We start from the raw sequence: 20,278 nt of genomic DNA, 5'->3' as shown, positions 1-20,278 counted from the left end.
ATCAATTTTAACATCAACTCTGATATTCAACTGAGCAGCAATAAGTTACAGTCACACTGAGATGTTTACATTTTCAGTTCCTCACCTGAAAGCCTTAAAGTTACATTTAAAAGGAGATAGCTTAGTAAGAGCCATTAAGTTATTGTGCAATTCATGATATTATTAGTGCTTTCATTGTTTCAACAATCAGTGATGAGTCAAAACACTCATTAGTTGCAGCTCTTTTGTTGAAGTCATTGCGGCCTTCTTTTCACTATCTTGGAGTGAGCCCAAATGTAGTTGTACAGATTTCTAAAACAACCTTTAATTGACTCTTCTTTCACATGAAAATATGATTTGTCTGAAAAATAACTGCTTTAAAAGCCTCTTTAGCTGCGGTATGATCACAAACTCAATAGACATTTCCAGTGCAAAGGCATCCTAACAAAAAACATAAAACTGTTATCTTACAATTCATTAAAATGCACAAACTGTTAAAATATGTGAAAAAGCAATTTAGTATAAATGAATAGTCTAAATAAGGATGACTGTCATTCAGCTTGTGTTGTGATGTATCTAACATAGGAGATAAACAGGGCTAGTATTGTCCTGATACCTGAACTCAGCTGATACACCACCGCATCCATATCTATGACAGTTTTTCTCCACCTTTTGTCAAAAAAAGGCGAACTGTTGACTTCTATTACCAGTCTTTATGCTAAGTCTTGCTAACTGTCTCCATGCTTTACCTTGAAGACTGCTACCTCTCCTTCCGTGTTCAGTTTCTTGTATCCATGTCAAGCTAAGCTAATCACCTGCAGGCATTTGTTTCATATATAACACATTAGATCAGTATCAATCTTCACTTGGAAGTCTTTGTAAGAGAGCTAATGCAGACTTTGTTTCATGATGTTAAAGTGTTCTTACAGCCTAACGATTACAGAAGATACTAATTTTTATTGTTCTGTGTTAAACTAAGCTCTGATCTCTTTGTCTTTTACAGTTTATTGCACATTTATATAACTCCTCTAAAAGCAGCTGCGATGCTGTGACTGTGTTTCTGACCATCCTGGTTATAGTTTACCTGCCCTTTGCTAAGACAGATCATGGTGTGTCTCCTTTTAATAAGGTCTTGGTCTCCGGGGGCTCGAGACAACTCCTTTAACGACCTGCGCTATATATGGGGAGGCTTCGCCTACCTGCAGGACATGATGGACCACGGCATTATACGAGCGCACACATCAAAGACCCAACCCCTCGGTGTTTTCGCCCAGCAGATTCCATACCCCTGCTTTGTGGATGACGCGTGAGTACAAATGCTTTTTATCTGTCAGCCTCGTGATTAGTGGAAGAGAAATGAAGTGTTAAAGCAATGAAAGCGCGCTCACTCTGAGGAGTCGCCTCGCACTGATGCCACATAGTGGAGTTATAGTCTTATCAGTCACTCAGAGCTTTAAGATTTCCCTGTGGAAACCTCAATATGCTCCAGCTTATTTGTCTATCTTAGCCTTTCTTTGATATCTGTGTGTCTCTTGTGCAAGTGTCTTAAGCTGATCTCAAATCTCCAGTTTAGGGGACTGAGATTTGGAGCTCTAATGATGTCTCTGTTGAAGTTAGAAACCAAAATGTGACATACTTCAGGAAACATTCAACCAAGCAGCCAGGGTCAGCAGAAGATATGAAGTAAATGAAGAGGACAAGAGGGACAGAGTGGGCAAAACTATCGATTTTAGTGATACTTGATGAACGCTGAATTATTCAGGCTACCACCACGAGTCCCCTTCTTCCTCGTGTTTCCTCTCAACAAAGCGAGAGCCCAGGTCTCACATAGCTCAATCGAAGCGCAAAGATTGGCATCAAGGCTCCATGTATGTTTGTATGCATCCACATATTGCTTCCATAATGTACTATCATATACCAAGGGACAGAAACGATGCGCTATCACTCTTAATCTTCCACATCCAAGATTTCCTCTGAGCCAGCAAGGAACGACTCCCAACCACACAACATTATGATCTCCATTAATAAAGGGAAAAGCCCAGTGATGCCATCAAGAGAGAGGATAATTACCAGGGAGATTTAAGTCCAACAACACAATACGCCCCTGCCAGTAGGCGCCAAACATTCCCACCCTGTGGGGAAGCGTACTTCCAGAGATTAGGGATCTCATTTTAAAATATTCTGTGCGTTGGATGGAAACGGAATTTACAGTAAGGCAGCCTTCAGATGGTGCTTGGATCAACATATTTAAACAAGAAGCAGCATGAAAATTACGACTTCATATTGAAGATGCACTCCGGTTGTTATTCTTTACAAACATGCTGGTGCGGAAATACATGTTCTGAATCATAATGCCATAATTTGTGCAATATTTCAGTCTGAGAGACATGAAATTAGAAGATGTCGACCATTAATTCGTCATCTGGGGGTTTCTATTTGGTTCTTTAATAAAGTGCCTGTTTCCTGCTGCTTTTATTTGCTTGTTGTGGCTTCAAGATTGAATGCAGCTTCACTGCTTTGCACTTTATTTTGAAGCTGCTGTGCTAAAGCAGGTTTAAGATGCATTTCATATTTTCTTTTGCTTACTTAATGGGTCCACTTGGTTTTGCATGCCAGGCAGGAGGATAGATCCAGAAGTACTAATTGGAGGAATGTAAAACTAAATATTGTGCCCAGTGGAGATATTCATCTGAGAAGCATTTTGGTGTTTTCAATTAAGTATAGCGTAAAAAATCTGCTCTATATACATTAATGTGTAGACGCACCGCAGGCCAAGGAAGACGGACAGCCCTGCTGTGATGCATTTTGTCTCTGTGCATGTCATCTTCTGCACGATAACTAAAACTTAGCACCACATTCTTCCCTTTTTTTTAATCCACAGCACTTTAAAAGGTGAAATCTCCCTCCTTCATCATACCTCTTCATTAAAAACCCATTGTTGTGACAATGATCTAAAGTCCGACAGTCATGTTACAGCTTATTTTCCAATGCTGGCCCCATTGCCTCTGTTTCATCATCCTAATATAAAAGATTGATAATTACCAAAGATAAATGGGAGCCATAAAGCAGAGCAGTATCCTCAGTCCCTCCACCATTTACTCCTTCGCCTGCCGAGCCATTTGGGCATTTCTATCAATTATTAAAACTTGAAAACTGCTATTTCATCCATAAATAATTGAGAGTGAAATCACACAAAGGAAGATGCTCTTGGACACAGCCGGGCCTGTTGGGGGAGTTTCCTCTGCGGCAATAAGTTTTATTTCCAACATTGTACTGTAGCAGTCTAAAAGGAAGGAAAGAACATTGTGCATTCAGATGAACATGTTGGTCTAATGTGACTTTAAGATGCTATTAAAGAAAAATACTTTAAAGAAGTTTTAGATGTCCTGGTCAGAACCGCAGAAAGCTTTCCACCTGGGTGAAAGAGACAAAAAAAGCATGTGTATGCAGTTCATGTATAACCTACTCCTTTAAAAACAGATACAGTGTGAGGTAACAGATGCAGTTTTTGTTGCAACCTTGTCACTTTCTTTTGTTATTCCTTTTAATTGCATTTAAAGAATCTAGTTCATCCTACAGCAGACTTACTTTTTAAAAGGTGTATATTTCACAGTTTTGCTTCTTTGTAGTTTTTTACTCTAACACACCAAATAAACCACCAACAATCTGCACCGCCTCAACCAAAGCTGACCTTTTTGGCATTTTGAACTTGAGATAAACAGACAGTATGAGCTCCCTCTGTCTTTGTATTCACATTGTGCACAGACCTGAGATGTTGGCGCAGGATAAAGCTTGACCCTCACCGGCCCTGATAGCACATACACTGTTCCTTTATCAGCGCGACTGCACCATCGCACGCAACTGAATCAGAGACATCTCTTGTTTGGATCCTGAGGCCTCGCTCCACATCAATAGGTCTTTTTTCATTCAACACGGGATTGATGTGAGATCTAAAGATGCTTTTAGCAATAAATAGCACAGGGCTGCTGAAGGATGTGAGGAATATTCAAATCAAGGTTGTGTTTAATGTGCTTTTGTCTATCTGCAGTGGCTAATTAACCTTCTGTGCTGTGTTATACTGAGAATGGGCAAAAAAGTTCAGCATGTTTTGGACATCTGAAGCATCTGAAGAACAAAAAACAGTAATCGGGTATTAATTTAGTAATTAGTACAAAACTGATGTTCAGTATTGAAACTATTGGGCAATATATTCTGAAAGTAATGTTTTCATGTTACCTTTCAAGTCTGAACTCATTTCCCAGATGTAAAGATGGACGACATGTCTCTTCCCCTCCTCACCCTGTACAAAAGTGAAGACTAGATACCCAAAAGACAGACACTGACATATTACACATTTGCGGTATAGGTATTGGCTAGTGGAGCAGCAATATTGATATTCAGCATTTTCAAGTAACTTAAGCACACATTGAAATGACAGAAACAATGGCAAAGATCCCTTGGGTCGGTGAAGTCTGCAGTGTAACAGATTCTTGTGTTGATTTGAAGCCTGATATTCATGGTTAGAGAAAGTTCAATGAGTCTTGTGTTAGTGTTTGTTGTGTCTCCTCGCGATGTAAATCCAGTGCTCATACAAGACAGAGACCACATAATTCAACAGAACTTCTAATTAGGGCTGGGTGATAGGAAATATTTTATCGTGATAACATCATTTTCCATATCAGTCGATGATAAATATCTAATCAAATCATTATTTATTTTAAATTTAAACTCATATTTTTGCTCCGGAGTGAAAGTTGAAGAAACCAGACAGTTTGTTAGCTTGCATCTGGATTTAGTTTTCTGATAAACTTCTTAAATCAATCATTTCTGACGGTGCTAACAGGAAGCAGGTCTTTTGTGTAAAATTTGATTTTAGTTTGTAGATTCTCATTTTTCTCAGATTGAGGTTATTTACATAATTTGATTTACATTTACAACAAATACGTGTCAAATTGTGTACTGTGTATCAGTTTAGAAGAGTATTGTTTTGAGTTGTGCTCTCCCCTTTTAGATTACGAAGGGTTACTGGCAGAGTGATATTGTTTCCCACAGTGCATTGAATGCATCACGCTCGTTCGGTGCTCCGTTGTGTTACGGTCAGGGTGGACATTAAACGTGTTTGAAATGCACAGCTGAAGTTGTCTTTGTGCTCTTCCTTTACCCACATCCTGAAAGTATATTAAATGAAGTGCATTAAGTTAATAATTAAAGCTAAGTCAGCACAGTGTCAGGCTAACCACTCGCTGTCCCTCGTCTCAGCTGTGTTTACATTCAGCTCTGAACGTCTTTAAACCCCGCAGCTCTCACCCTGCGACATGATTGGCTGTTCAATGCCTCTTCTTCTTCTGTCAATGTCTAATTATGAAATTATATTAGTTATTTATTTTGGTGGAAAGCCAAAGTGGCACCTCAAAAATATAGCACTTTTTTAGGCATCAAAATTAATGTATTATTTATTTTTATTGTATTGTTAGATTCTTAAGTGGACAGTCAGGTGTTTTAATTTCCCATAAATAAATGAAAAAAATAACAAAACATGACGGCCTAACAAAAATGAAGAAGAAAAAAAAAATTGATAATTAATGAAAGAAAAAATAGGATCAGCAATGATGAGACAATACAACACACCTACTATTACCCAAAAAGCATCAAAGTTCTAATGAAAAGTAAACTTCTCCAAAAACGAATATTTGACCCATGTTACATCTGTTTACGTGGAGAAAGCAGACTTAATGACCTTTTCTGCAACCAGTCGGTAGGGGGAGAGCTGAATGTTTTGACTTTCTGGGAGCTTTCATGTTATCCATCTTTTCTAAAAATCTGTTGGTGCAAAGACATAAAAAGTATAATGCTCTAATTTTGAATGCTCATCCTGCAAAACCTGAGTGTTCATTATCAGAAGGTGATCAGTGTTGAAGCCAAATGCACAAAGAGATGTGCATTCAAGGGACTGTGAACGTGAAGTGTTAGTTTGATCCATTATGACACTTTTCATGAGATGGTGTGTAACAGCATCACACTGAGGCCCAGTGGCAGATGCTGCTGTGTTCATGATGTCCAGGCACAGAAAGTTTCTCCTCCAGGATAATTGTCTTATTTTAATGAAGAGAATTTAAGGCTTTGCTGTCTAATTGCTGGATTTACATTTTTTAAGGCTTCTTTTGTTTTTGCTGAAAAACATGTAATGTGGGCTTCTTGGTAAATTGCTATTTACAGAACACGCTTCAAAATGTCAAATAGATTATTTTGTACATTTAAACATGAAGAAAATTGAGCTGTAGAGATCTAGGTATTTCAAATTGTAGACCTTCAGGTCATATTGAATTTAGTAAAGTTTCATTAAATTACTTTCAATTCAAGAAGGCAATTAAAAACACTTTTCTAAAAACATGAATTACCTTGAACTTTCACAAGAACTTAAATAAAACAGGACCGGATACATTTCTGTAATTACTTGTATTGAAAGCATTCATCTGAATATTCCATTTAACTCTGAATTAAACTGTTTGGTTGGAAATTTATGTTATCACATTTGTTGAAGGTCCTCCTCCAAATAAAGAAAAAAACATTAAAGCAATTAATTTCCAAAACTTCTAAGAGCTGAGATGTTTATTTCAGACTTGTTTGACTTCGCTTGTTTCTAACATGTCATAAATCCTATGCTATCAATATCCATATACAAGTTTGAAGTTTGAAGTTTTTATTTTATTATTGAGACATTCATACAATCATATGCCCAGCCCACATGGGTTTACAAGACACCATAGATTTGTACAGTCCAGGGTCAGAGCACACAGCACAATCATTCCTTGTTACATTAGATAATATTAAGTTCAAGGAGTGCCATGTCAATCCAGTGTCTATAAAGAACATGATTAAAGTCACAAACACAAAGTTTTAATTGAATGTCAATGACATACTGTAGATAAAACATCATGTAAATTAAACAGTTTTTGAAGAGGTTGAAGTTAACTTTATATAATGCAGAAGAAGAAGTGGCATGCAGAATTCCTCTTCCTGTGAATATATGAAAATGTTTAATATTTTTTTCATGACTTCAGTGTTAAGATTCCCCCTTTGGTTTTTAAATTTTAAAATAAAACCCTGTGCCATCTAAAGGTACAGAGACAAACCACCGGACTTATATTCCTCATTGACTTTAATCTCTCACCAATAACAACCCCCCATCTGAAGTTATAAAAACATGAATTACCTTTAACTTTCACAAGAACTTAAATAAAACCGGATACATTTCTGTAATTACTTGTATTGAAAGCATTCATCTTAATACTCCATTTAACTCTGAAGGGGTTCTAATTTGCATAACCACCAGCTACATTATTATGCTTCCTACCCAGCTGAGGCAAATGAGGCTAAACATCTGTCACCACTAACTATTGTTATCCGGACACTCAAGACCAGCCTGAGACAGAAGCAAACTTTTTTTCCACAGTGTCAACAGGCAGAGTTGAAATGTGCAAGAGCTTCTTCCTGCAGACTGATTTGGTAGAATAGGACGTGCGATCAGGTGGTTGCCTTATGTCACTTTTGTTGTTGAGAATGAATCACTCTTTTGTAGAGTTTTGACCAATCAGAATCTAGTATTTAACACAACCGTAATAACAAGTGTTAACTTATAACCAATAGGGTGTTTTTTGATGTGGACATAGAAGTACAAGTACAACATGTATTAAAGAAGTGATGAACCTTGTAAAAGATTATATTTTTCTATTACATTTTCTCTCCACCTTATTTCAATTTTTAAGTTCACAAACAGCTTTATTGTGCTCACTTGTCTCTCTTAAACCCTCAGCAGCGGTTTGTGTCTCTCTTGTCCTTGCATGCTCATTTGATTATCACATAACTGTTTTACTGATAGATTTAATATGCCAAAAAAAGTATTTTTTATCAGCTGTTGGTTAAATAGTTCATGATTAAACATCCCTGGCTCTTAAGTGTTCCTTATGCCATAACCACATGCACCTGTTCTTCAAATGATAACTTGTGCAAGCAAAGAAATAATCCACATCGTATGAAGTCTCTTCCTTTTTTGATAAACTGCTCATCTCAGCCAGCGAAGGAACTCGACAGTGTATTTGTTCAAAATGAGACAGGAAGCTTTTTTTATCAGAGTACGCCAACCTCTTGGGAGGCTGTGCTCTACTATCTCTCGATTTACTGAGAAATCAGTCTTCCAGCTTCCCTAATTTAGGTCAGGCTGCCAATGTAACTGAAGCCCTGCAACACAAGACCCGCCTGGAGTTCTATTACTTAAGCACCTTTGATCGATCAGCAAATGTATAATTCAGGAGCATCTGGTGGCAAGGTTGTCAGTGTCAGACACGGTGTGCATGACTGATCTCTCCCCCTCCGGTGCTAGAAGTCGCAGAAGGAGTTAACTCACCCAGGCTGTCAGCTGTTACAGAGATGTTAGGCAAGAATCAGGAGCAGATAATAACAGAATTAGTATTCAACATGACACATCTGCTACTTGGGGCTGCTTTCCTCCATAGAAAGGATGCTAATGTGTGAGCTCGCTTCATTTGTTGAGGTATATCTATTTCACGTGTTCCAGCTTGATTCTCCAGGTTTTAAAGGAGTTTCTATTCATGCAATCGTGTTACAGATTTCAGTTTTATTCGCACTGGGTTTGAACTTTTTAGAAACTCCATGTCAACCAATCCTGTCTCGCTGCTTTCAAGGCCTCGTTTGAAATGGATCCATCCCTCGAGGGCAGGGGAAGTGTCCTCGAAATGAGCCTGTCTCTTTCCTGTTCAAGTTCTAATGTGTCACTGAACTTCCTCTGAGGTTTCAGTGGAGCTAACTTAATCTCTGTGCTGTGTTTCCAAGACCATCTGATACTGTAATCATGAGTCATTGTATTGACAAAACTGCCTATAACAGTACTTAAAAAAAGACTGAGTTGAGGGCTGTTTTGCCTGATTGCTGTTTACATAGTGCAATGTTTGATTGTTTTTATAGTGCCAGATTATGAAGCTGAATCGCACTGTTCTTCATACTGAGTATGTTTTTTTTAAATAACCTGGTGCAATTTTATCCATGCAATAACTTACCTATCTATTTATCAGATAGAAGTGTACATAGTGTGTCTACATCTGTAATAGTTGCCATATGTTATTTCATTTTATTCTATTCTATTCTATTTTATTCTATTCTATTTTATTTTATTTTATTCTATTTTACCTTTTTCATTGCTATTATTGTTATTATATTTTATAACTATGTTAGTACATTGTTATATTCCCCTGTTCCGTGTTGTAAGCTACTGTAACAAAATAAATTCCCCCAATGGGGGACCAATAAAGTACATCTTATCTAATCTTATCTTGAAAGGCAGAAAAGGGCTGAATTTGTAAGAGAAAGTTAAAGCAAAACATCACTAAAGTATTTCAGGGCTGAATTTGTAAGAGAAAGTTAAAGCAAAAAATCACTAAAGTATTTCAAGCTCTTCCTCTTGAAAGGCAGCAAAAAACAACCTGTTAAATTAAGCATACATGTTGAAAAAAACAAATATAAATCATGTTAAATATGCACCAGACTGCTCCTTAACACTCTCGACATGTCCAATAAATCTCTACATCTCTAACGTGTCGTTTTCGCTTTTTCCAAGTCGTGAAAAAAAGTTCCACTCTTAAAATTTCACCCCTTGAAAAGAGCACTAATGCAGGGCTACCTAGCAATTACTGTAAGTAGATGTTTGTGTGAGCTGCTCTGGCTTGGCTGTGATTTAATAAAACCTTTGAAAAGAACTGAACAATAACAGAAACAAAAGAGATATTCATTTGAGGAAAATGTTCTGCGAGTACGGCCACTTCTTTGAACAATTATTTGTCAAATTGTTGAAAAAAAAAGGGCATCGCTCTGCCAATTACTGCATATTCACTGAGCTTTGCTTGCATTATACCCTCAGTATTTATAGAATGCAAGCATAAGTGAAATGTGAAATCCATACTTTGTCAGAATCTATTTGATACCCCTCCTTCACTGTCTAATAAAGCAAAGGAAGCACTTTGTTTTATTGGCGGAGGAGAAGATATTGACATGGCATTTTGGTGGCATTATGAAGCCGGTTTAATATCACCTCATTGTGCTGTAACAGCATCAAATCATACATCATCTCCAGCGTGGAGCGCAGCACTAAATGGCTTGATTGAGCTGATGCACCAGGTTTATGAAGGTTAGCTTAGTGTAAAAAAAAAAAAAATGACGTCAATGGCATTTCATCTGAGCTTGAAGCTGTGATCGTCTAGATGACGTTATGTGTGTAAAACAAAGTGTACAGGGTAAAACAGTGAGTTATCTTTCTATTTGGAAGAAGAGTTTTTTTCAGCCCTTTTGATTCTTCAAAAGTCATAAAAAAAAAACACTCCACCAAAATCCAAAGTGATGTGAGAACGTTGTTTGTTATGCTTATTTCCACAATCAAGAAGTACATTTAATTTTCAGTTGCCCCTATCTAATTTAATCACAGCTTAGCTTTTTATTTATTCATTATTTAATCGTTGTAGCTCCATCTGTCACCAACTATCAGCATAGTCAATTAGTGTTATCAGTCACAATCTGTACATAGTTAGAATTCCTGAAAATATGCATCAACATATTTTCATATATGTTGTGTTTTCCTTCAATAAACTGGTGCCTTTGCCTTTTTCAAATTTTCTCCAAGCCAACCACTAAGTGTCCCAAAATACCTTAAACACAATGAATATGTAGAAGATTTTAAACCCACAATCAAATTGTTTAACCCTCCTGTTATGTTGCAGGTCAAACTGACCCATTTTAAAGTTCAAAAATCTTAAAATATTATTGAAAGTATTATTTTGCATTTCTAATGTCACAGTGGATGAAAGGCTAGTGGTATTCAGTGGTTCCTCCCATCTTAGGTAACATATGCCCTCCAAGCCAGCTAAATACAGCATCAAAATCTGGGAAGCATGTGACAGAAGAGGTGTCTCTACATAAAAAAAATAATTCTAAATGTAAAAAATAATAATCGAAAATCCATGTCATGTAAAACTATTAAATTTATATGTAGGGTGTTTCAATGTAGGCTAAATTAAACAAGTTTTAACATGGATTTCATAAAAAACAAGTGAGTTATCCTCATTGAAGCATGATCTTTGACGATTTAAAGAACACCATTGCACTAAATATTGATTTAAATGGTTAGTAATGGAGTTAATAATGAGATTAAAAAAATGTTTACTGGGATTTTTTTGGGTTCTGACACTTTTGGATCATTAAATATGCCCTGGGTCAAGTTGACCAAGGAACATTATTGCTGTCCCTAAGAAACGAACATAGCAGGAGGGTTAAAAAAATTGTATTTGTTTTTTTATTTCTCTCTGTGAACAATGTACACTTAACATATTAACAACACAAAACACAACATCAACAATGACAGACAGGAAAACCAAATAAAACACACAAACATACAAAAAATGACAATCACATTAAATCCACATATCAAACCAACAACCCCAACCTGTGTCTTTTAAAGCTCTCTCCCTTAAGCCAAAAACAATGTAATCATAAAGTAAAATAAACTAACACTACCTCACATACAACTCAAATACTGATCGACTTATTTGAAACTTCACTATCATTTAGTTGTTACCATTTTAATTGTAACCTCGAGGCGGCTTTGCTGTCCATCTGTCCTACCAACAAAAACGAGTACATAAAAGGTAATGCCAAATAAAAAAAACAGGCTTTGTGCTAACTTTTCTTTTTAAATTAAGGTTCTATTTTCTCCTGATGGCTATCACATTTTCATTATTCAGTAAATAACAGAAATTAATTACTTCAATGTTTTAGTGAAGGAGGATATGTAGGTTTTGATATAGAAGTTTCTTATAATCAATTTAATGAAAAGGAATAATCCACCAGCTTTGTGAACACTGCATGCTATCATGTGACTGAAACCATTGAGTGAATAAAACATTGATGCCGTTGACATTTGTTGGTGTCTGGCGAGACCTTTCTGAAGCCCAAAGATATAGTCCAATTACTGACGAGCTGACTACGCCCAAATGTCCTAACAGAGCTCACTAACCTGCCACTCACATCAGCCAAGCCCTAATTTTGCCAAATTTCGCACAAGTCTTATCCTTATGATAAACCAGATGAATAATATAACAATACATTTGATACCAAAGTGTTGTTTGTATCAGGTTGTAAACATTTTGTATTCTGATGTAAAAATGTACACACTAATCCGGGTTTCTCTGGCTCAAGTGGACTGCACTGCAGGTTTGTTTTTTTCTGCACTTCCACACTGGCTTCATTTTCAGTTCCTGAGCATTGCAGCTCAGTGAAACCCACCTTGAAGTGTAGCTCCATATCAAAAGCCACTACTTCACCTTTATCAAAGTGCAGGGCTGACATTTCTGATTGCTTTCCCTCCACACACAGCTTCATCGCGAGTATTGGAGGCATCCTCCCCATGTTCCTGGTGTTGGCCTTCATGTACACCGTGTGCATGACCATCAAAGGCCTTGTGCTGGAGAAGGAGCTCCGGCTCAAAGAAGTGCTGCGCGCTGTTGGCATTCAAAATGGCGCCCTTTGGTCGGCGAGGTTCACTGAAAACATAGTTCTGCTTATAGTGCCCTGTGCGCTCATAAGTGTCATGGTCAAGGTCAGTAGAAACGAGTCTCTCAGTGGGAAGTAACAAAACACAAAGCATTCATGAATCTAACTATTTTGTTTTATTATTTCTCAGGCCTTATAGTCATAAATGAAGATAGTAAAGTTATAGACAGAATTATTCACATACAGAGTACTTTAATATTTAAGTTTTTTGTTTTTTTTAAAGTTATATTTTTGGCCTTTTTGCCTTTATTTTATAGGACAGCTGAAGAGGGACAGGAAATGTGGGGAGTAGAGAGTGGGGGAAGGCATGCAGGAAATGGTCGACCGGCTGGGAATCGAACCAGCGACCCCTGCGACGAGGACTGTTGCCTCTGTATGTGGGGCACTTAGACCACTAGGCCACCAGCACCCATATGTGAAACTTTTTGACTGTAAAAAAATAGTATGTGTTTTAGCATTCAGCTAACGTAAGACAGTACAAAAGTTAAGAACGAATTACAAATCATCAATTCCATCAAGACGAACTAAGAGAGAATTCAATAGATTTAAATAACATCATGCTCTTGTGGGTAAAATATTGTTTATGCTTTGTGTTTTGGTACTTTCAACATTTCTTAATCAAACCAAATAAACAAGCTCAAAATCAACCCTCTTCAAATGATTACCCGCGATTTCTCCAATCACGCATGCATGCAATCAGACGTACAAATTAAGTCAAAATCAATCAAAGCGTTAAGATTTGCCTTATCTTTCTCTAATTGCATCACCTACTACTTCTGAGCCTTCGGCATAAAGACGCCTTCTGTTGTGTAATTTGATAAGTGATTGATTTGCTCGGTATTTCTGTGAGTGCAATGAAAATGTACGTTTTGGCTACTGCAACTCCGTGCACTGTTTTACATTATTGAATTTGCAGTGTAATAACCGTGAGTGGTACACCAAAGGCCTCAAGTTCAGACAGGTGCTCCAGTGTGTGGACTAAATTACCATCCTCAGCCCTGAAGTTTATATTTTGTAATAACACTGCTCGGATTCTTATGAGAAAGTAAGATAGATTATCTGAGTTATGTGAAACAAATACAAACAAACAACATTAATATTGGCTGTTTTCCTTATGCTGACTTAAGCAGAGGTTGGGAATAAAATGAACTTGAAACAACTCATCAAAGCGCTGCGTTTACATTTACAGTATTGGGAGATTTCACCAGCCTCTTTAGCTCATGCATAATGTACAGCAGTTGGAACAGTATGAAAGAACCAAACTTCAGACTACCAAGGCCTATCTCAGCATCATACTGCTTATGATGTATAATACGACCTTAGTACAATTTTCTAATGGTTCTCGCATCATCAATCATTGGAATAACTTTGGAACCAACTGCAAAATGGAGTTGGTGTTATTCCCAGGAAGGGGAGTAAAGAAAGTGTGACCAACATAAGTAATGAGCAGTATGTTTGTTATCATTTTTCTTATTTAGTGAATGTCTGTATTCTGGAAATATGTCCCCCGTGATGAATGTAGTTTTAGTTGTTTCTGTTACAGATTTTTGTGTTGAATCAATGATGGAGTAGAGTATAATGGAGCTGCTTATCTGCTGGAATGATCCTCAGCTTTAGGATTGATTAGAGAAGACACATGCAGCACAGTTATCACAGAAGGAAGGCCCGTGTGCCGTTGGTGACATACGATGTAGCAGCATTATTATAGGTCTCGTTAAGAAGGAGCACAGTCTTCAGCGGCTCTTTGTTCTGTCGGCATAGTTAATAAAATAAAAAAGATGGTTATTTTAAATAGGTCTAATCAATTTTTGCAGTTTAATTGGAAAATGCGGCTGGTAAATAAAAACTGATATTTGAACAGCTGGGTGAAATGTAATTTCCCACAAGCCTAATGTGTTTGTAAGCCATCAACAATTTGTAAACATTAATAACAATAAATTGAGTTAGTCGAGTGCCTTGGAGGAGCAACTGTGAGTGCGATGTGTATTCAGATCACAGGCCCATTCTAAATGATAATTTCACAGCCATTTTTAGCACATTAATAATAATAGCAAATCAAATGGCAATTATCTAAAGGCTGTATCTGGATTAGGTGTGACAACAACCAGTTCTGTCATCTGCACCTGAGGCCTCTGTCATTTTACACTTGTTTTCTCCTCCATTGCAGAGGAGCTATTGCACAAATCATGTGGAATACTGGCAGATGTATTCACACCGCTCTCTCTCTTGTTCTCCCCCCTCTCACACCGGCTGGATTTCCTTCATGGAAACAATCTGTGATGATCGATACGCGCTCCCTCTCCCCAACAGTATGTCCTTGTTTTGACAACCTCAAATCACCTTCCAAAATGTTTTTGTCATGTTTGCGCTCAGTCATTAAATCGTGATTAATTTGTTGTCCACAACGACACTGATGTGACACGGTGAGAAAAGAATGCAAATGACAGAGACCACCTTCACAGTTGGAAGACAGCTATTGACACCTCATCAATCACTCATGGGCGAGGGACAAAAGCATAATAAAATGAGGCTTTATTGAGCTAAAACATTGTTGGAGGTGGATCATGACATTAACCCTTTTGCTTACAGCCAAAAAACAACTTTAATTCAACTTAAAAACTCTGCACTACCTTTAATTTCACTACAACACACTTCTGAAAAGAAAATAGAAATAAGAAGACGGTATTGGGGCTTCACAATTCCTCAAACATTAGCTGCATGATGATTCAGGCCTCCCCATGATTAGAAAACAGGATTGATGACGGTTATTACATTTGAAATGTTTTCACCGCCCATAGACACCTATACTGCATGTCAAATCAGCTTAGTTATCTTTACTTCTATTAGCAAAATGAGTAAAGACCACAGGAATAATGCATCTTAGTGCACTAAATGGGGTCAATGTCACCACATGAATTAAAAAGTTCTGCCACTACATCACAAAGATGTTGATGTATTAAGTACTTGTTTACTCTGCCATTTAACCACGCTTTGTTTGTCAAAGCACTTTGTAAACATTTGTTTTTAAAGGTGCTATATAAATAAAGTTATTATTATTATTATTATTATTATTATTATTATTATTATTATTATTATTATTGCTGAAATGGACAGCTTCAATGTTCACTGATATAAAAATGCATTACAACACTCCACTTCTCCTCCTACTAGCGGCTGGTTTAAGACACAGCAATACACTCCACTCACGCAAATACTGCAGGGACAATAATCATCCACTGTCTGTCCCAATAATCCACAGCACAAGCTGAAATGATCTTGATTTCAATATTTATCTAAGAATTAGGATTATTATTTTGGCCAAAGTCATGCAGCCCCACATGTTGTTTTCATATTAGGTTATTTCATATTTTCTACTGTATGTCAATAATTGTATAATTATATAGAGATAGGCTGATTAATTGGGTAGTTTAATAGTTCTTCTAACATAATTATCAGTCATGTTCTGAAATATATAGCATATCCAGTGTTTTTTCTATTTCATGGATCATCAAAAAAAAAAAAACTAAACCCTAACACTGGCTAAGAGAACCATGTATTTTAGGTTGTAATGTGCATGGGGTAATAGATGTTGTTATAATTATATATTAGTATTTTATCATCTGCAGAAAAGCAACAACAAATTGATTTCAGCATTACATTTCATCCATTAGCTGACCCGCGTTCTGTTTTTATCAGTGTTGGCTGTTAAATAACGATATTGGTCAACCACTGTTTTAAGAACTTTGAAAGCAGGACTTTAACATGTTTTGAGTCATTTTACATTGTAAAATATTCTACATTTTAAAATAACAGCTATTCTTTTTTTTCATGTGGATGCTTCTTCAGTCACTAAAAATTAAACCTGCCTGTATTGAACCTAGGCTCAGCAGCATAATCTGTCAGTTGCTATGAGTTAATTGCCCCCACTCACACACTCATCAACAGAAAATCTACAGTTTCCTCAGTTTGACTATATAGTGGAAAGGATTGCTCAAAGTTGTAAGAAAAAAAATAATTATCACCCTGCCCTCAGCTTAAGAGCATTTAAGCATCTTTCAGCTCATTATTTGAGGTAACAGCCTGCCCCTTTACTGTTTGGCCCGGTCACACTGCTCTAATATCTCTGTCTACAGCAGCAGGCCACAGTTTTCAACATTAAAGACTTCAGGACACATTATATGCATTTAAACTGTCCTGTGTGCAGACAAGATTTGCTGTACAAAGTAGTTTAGAATGAAAGGTCCCACATCTGAAAACATGTTTTTATTCCCCATACTTGAGTTAAGACATCCTCCAGCCTAGCAACCATGAGAATATAGAAGCCTTTTTGTTGTTTCTGTAGCTCAACGACTGAAAAATCATATTTTTTGTAAGGTGATTTCAATAAGCTCCTGGGGTGACATACAGCAGCTGTTGGAGTGCCACTAAAGGCTGATTTATACTTCTGCGTTGAATCAACGGCGTACCCTAGCTCCCGTACCTACGCCGAGGCCTACGCACGTAGCTGACGTGCACCTCCTCCAAAATGTAACTCCCCGTAGAGCCGATGCGGACCGCAAGCTCTATGATGGTCCGCTCGGCGGCTTTGTCTTCCCGCATTTACAACACTTCCGGGATCCCGGACATCGGCCTCACATCGGCCGTGAATTTTATCTCCACCTCTCTATTCTTCATGTAATCATGTCTGTATGATAAACAGCAACATGTATCAGCTGTAGATTAACATAACACGCTCTGGAAAAGTAAACAGAGATCGTAGCGGGACCGGAAGCAGGCGGCCGGCTATCAGAGAGACCGCACTGCCCTCAGGCGTTTCGGCGGAGAATTGCTGCGCGACACGGACACACCGACGCAAAAGTATGTGGGGCTCATGTCCGCGTCAGCCCCTGCTGCGTAGGGGAGACGCAGAAGTATAAATCAGCCTTAACTCAACTCAAGTGATTTAAGAAAGTCAATTTTGATGTACCACTTAGAGAGGTGCGGCAGGAAACCTGGCTACAACAGTTGCCTCGTCATGTTTGGGGTCAGATTCAGGATCATATATGAAGGGTACTGGCACTGGTTCGTCTGGTGCACTCGCCGTGATGGTTTGATGTTTTTCCACCTCTGCATCTATCTACACTGGTCCCTCAGACAGCATTCAGGCAACCAATCAGTACAGCCTCATGTAAACAGATAAAAAACACCATTATATGTGACATCTGAGTTATTTATTGTGTCCAATCCCACACTGTGCATTCAAACAGCCAGGTGCTGGGCAGTTTCCATTTAGCACAGTTCATAGACAACACACTGTGGTGGAATAACCTCAATACACTGGACACTGGACACAGAAGACTCTGGGGATTCTGATGGCTTATGTTGAAATATTTTATGTAGAACTTGATCAAGGAGAAATAACATAACAGTGCACAGGCTGGAGAGTGCAGTGCAATGCCAAGTCAGTTCTGCCAGACAATTCCTCAGGCGTGCTATTCTATCCCCAAAGACGACACTAAAGTTAGATACCCATATTTGGACAATAGGAAAGAAAACAATTGGGAAGAAGAGTGGTGCTCTGGTCTGGAGACACTACGTCAGTCTAAACATACAGATAAAGACAGGAGCAGGGAGAAAGGCCTTGATTACTACACTGACCCTGTCTCGCCTATCACCCAGTAGTCTCGGCTGACATTGGAAGGAAGTAACTCTGCACCTGACACTTAGACTGGAAAGATACAAGTGTTAAACATTCCTACACAAACTTATATAGACTATGAAAATTCCGCGACACACACAACCTAGTTTGTGACTTAAGTCAAATAAAGTTGCGCTGCATTTGTGTAACATTCAGCTAACAAATGCTAACTGATATAACTTTTTCACGGTGGTGAAGTCCAGTAGTAAATATCAGGAGCGCTGATCCTGTTTATATCATCAGTCTCACAGTGCAGAAGTCTCTGTGATTCCCTACCTGCTAAAACACAACATTTTTAACACAAGATTACAACTCAGGCTGTCGTACAATACATTCATATTATGTTTAAGTGTTTGTGACCTGGATTGCACTTCCCATATCAACTTAGAAATTGATCGGATTTTCTTCACAAGCTTGTTTTATGCTGCCCCCCAAGAGGTATTTATTTAAAACAAACTTCACATGTAGAAACAGATCACGTGTTAACACTCAGAGGTAACCGGGGTCACTGTCTGGTCTGCCTCATCCAATCCTCAGGTTCCTCCGGTCTCTGACCCGCTCCCTCCCCTATACATGACTTTAGCATGGATCTACTCAGTGGCCATGATCGTTCAAAGGCATCGTTGCAGAGGAAAGAGGCGAGGCTTAAGGAGACAGTGAGGATCATGGGCCTGAGAAGTGCCATCTATTGGCTGAGCTGGGCCGTGTCCAGTGTGCTGCCGCTGGCTGTCAGCGCCGTCTTCCTTGCTCTCATTCTGAAGGTGATTTGAAGATGATTTCAAAATGATCCAAGGAAGAACCCAACACTACTTTTGAAGAGTTTTTGCCATCCATCCTCATGGACTAATGAGACTTTGGTTTAGAATAATGATGGTGCTAATTTGAAGAGAAACTTTAAGCTAACAGAGTCTTTCTTGAGGGATCATTAGGTTTTTTGCAAATTTAGGAGAGTTCCTAAATGAACTATCGTTGCACCATTATCCTAACAATTAGGCTCAGAGAGGACAGTAGGATCGTGAGAGAATGGATGGATTCACAAAACACTCTTTAAAAGACAAGAAGGGTCCTCCTTAAAACTGGTAGAGCAAGAGAGTGATGCTTAATTACTCAAAGTTGAATCATCATTGGGCAAAACCATGAAAAACATCAATAATTTGAATATTTAAACCCTTTCAGAACTCATTACTCTGCCTGTTTGTTGAAAAATCAGTTCATATAATCAAACTTTTCTCTGTTTCCTTGCTATCATTTTTATAAGCTACCCTCCTCTGCTACACTTCCAACTGTTCGGGGTTATTTGACATGAATTTACATTTCTAATGCGTCTGATATTTCATATTCTTCTCATCACAGTATGGCAAGTGCTGCAGTACAGCGACCCCTCGGTAATCTTCGTCTTCCTGCTGGTGTTCTGCCTGTCCACCATCACTCAGTGCTTCTTCATTAGCGTCTTCTTCTCTAAGGCTAACTTAGCAGCAGCATGCGGCGGCCTCATCTACTTTGTCCTCTACCTGCCGCATGTCCTCGCCTACGCCTGGAGGGACGTCATGGGTTTCGGGGTCAAGGTTTGCTGTGGGTAAGTTCATCCTGCATGAGTTTAGTATCTTCCCCTACTGTTTTCAGATATAAGAACTGACTGACTCCTGATTTAAATTCCTCTGTTATGTTTTGCACTGTGATCACACTTTTGACAGCCGCAGCTGTTTTTTTTCCTTTATGTCAAAACAGGTACATGTCTGGTTTGATTGGTGCTGGTTGTTATGAAAGGAAGCGAGTTCTCTCCTTGTGTCAAAAAATACCTGGGAGAGATTTGCCTTTATCATACCTGCACATTTCTCCTGATAATAAGCTGTGAAGTGTCGCCGCAAGATGAATTTAGAAGTCTAGGAAATTTAAATCACGACACAAAGCTTTCAGAGAGCGCGTTAATATTTATGCCATCACTGAGCATCTCTTTCCACTTGTACGGACACAATTTGGCACAAACCTGACGATTTAACTCAACCTGGA

General features: G+C 38.2%; 1 protein-coding gene across 1 annotated transcript in view; it reads left to right on the top strand.

The window, feature by feature from the left end:
• LOC117807432 (phospholipid-transporting ATPase ABCA1-like) overlaps positions 1-20,278 on the top strand; it is a 255,352-nt gene that overhangs the window by 89,837 nt on the left and 145,237 nt on the right. The window contains 6 exon segments of the mRNA XM_034676741.1: positions 1,109-1,285; positions 18,806-18,828; positions 18,831-18,880; positions 18,883-19,029; positions 19,622-19,628; positions 19,631-19,844. Coding sequence (XP_034532632.1) covers positions 1,109-1,285; positions 18,806-18,828; positions 18,831-18,880; positions 18,883-19,029; positions 19,622-19,628; positions 19,631-19,844 — 618 coding nt within the window.

Source organism: Notolabrus celidotus, chromosome 23, assembly GCF_009762535.1.
Source record: "Notolabrus celidotus isolate fNotCel1 chromosome 23, fNotCel1.pri, whole genome shotgun sequence".
Lineage (NCBI taxonomy): Eukaryota > Metazoa > Chordata > Actinopteri > Labriformes > Labridae > Notolabrus > Notolabrus celidotus.
This window is presented reverse-complemented; position numbering and strand designations above follow the sequence as displayed.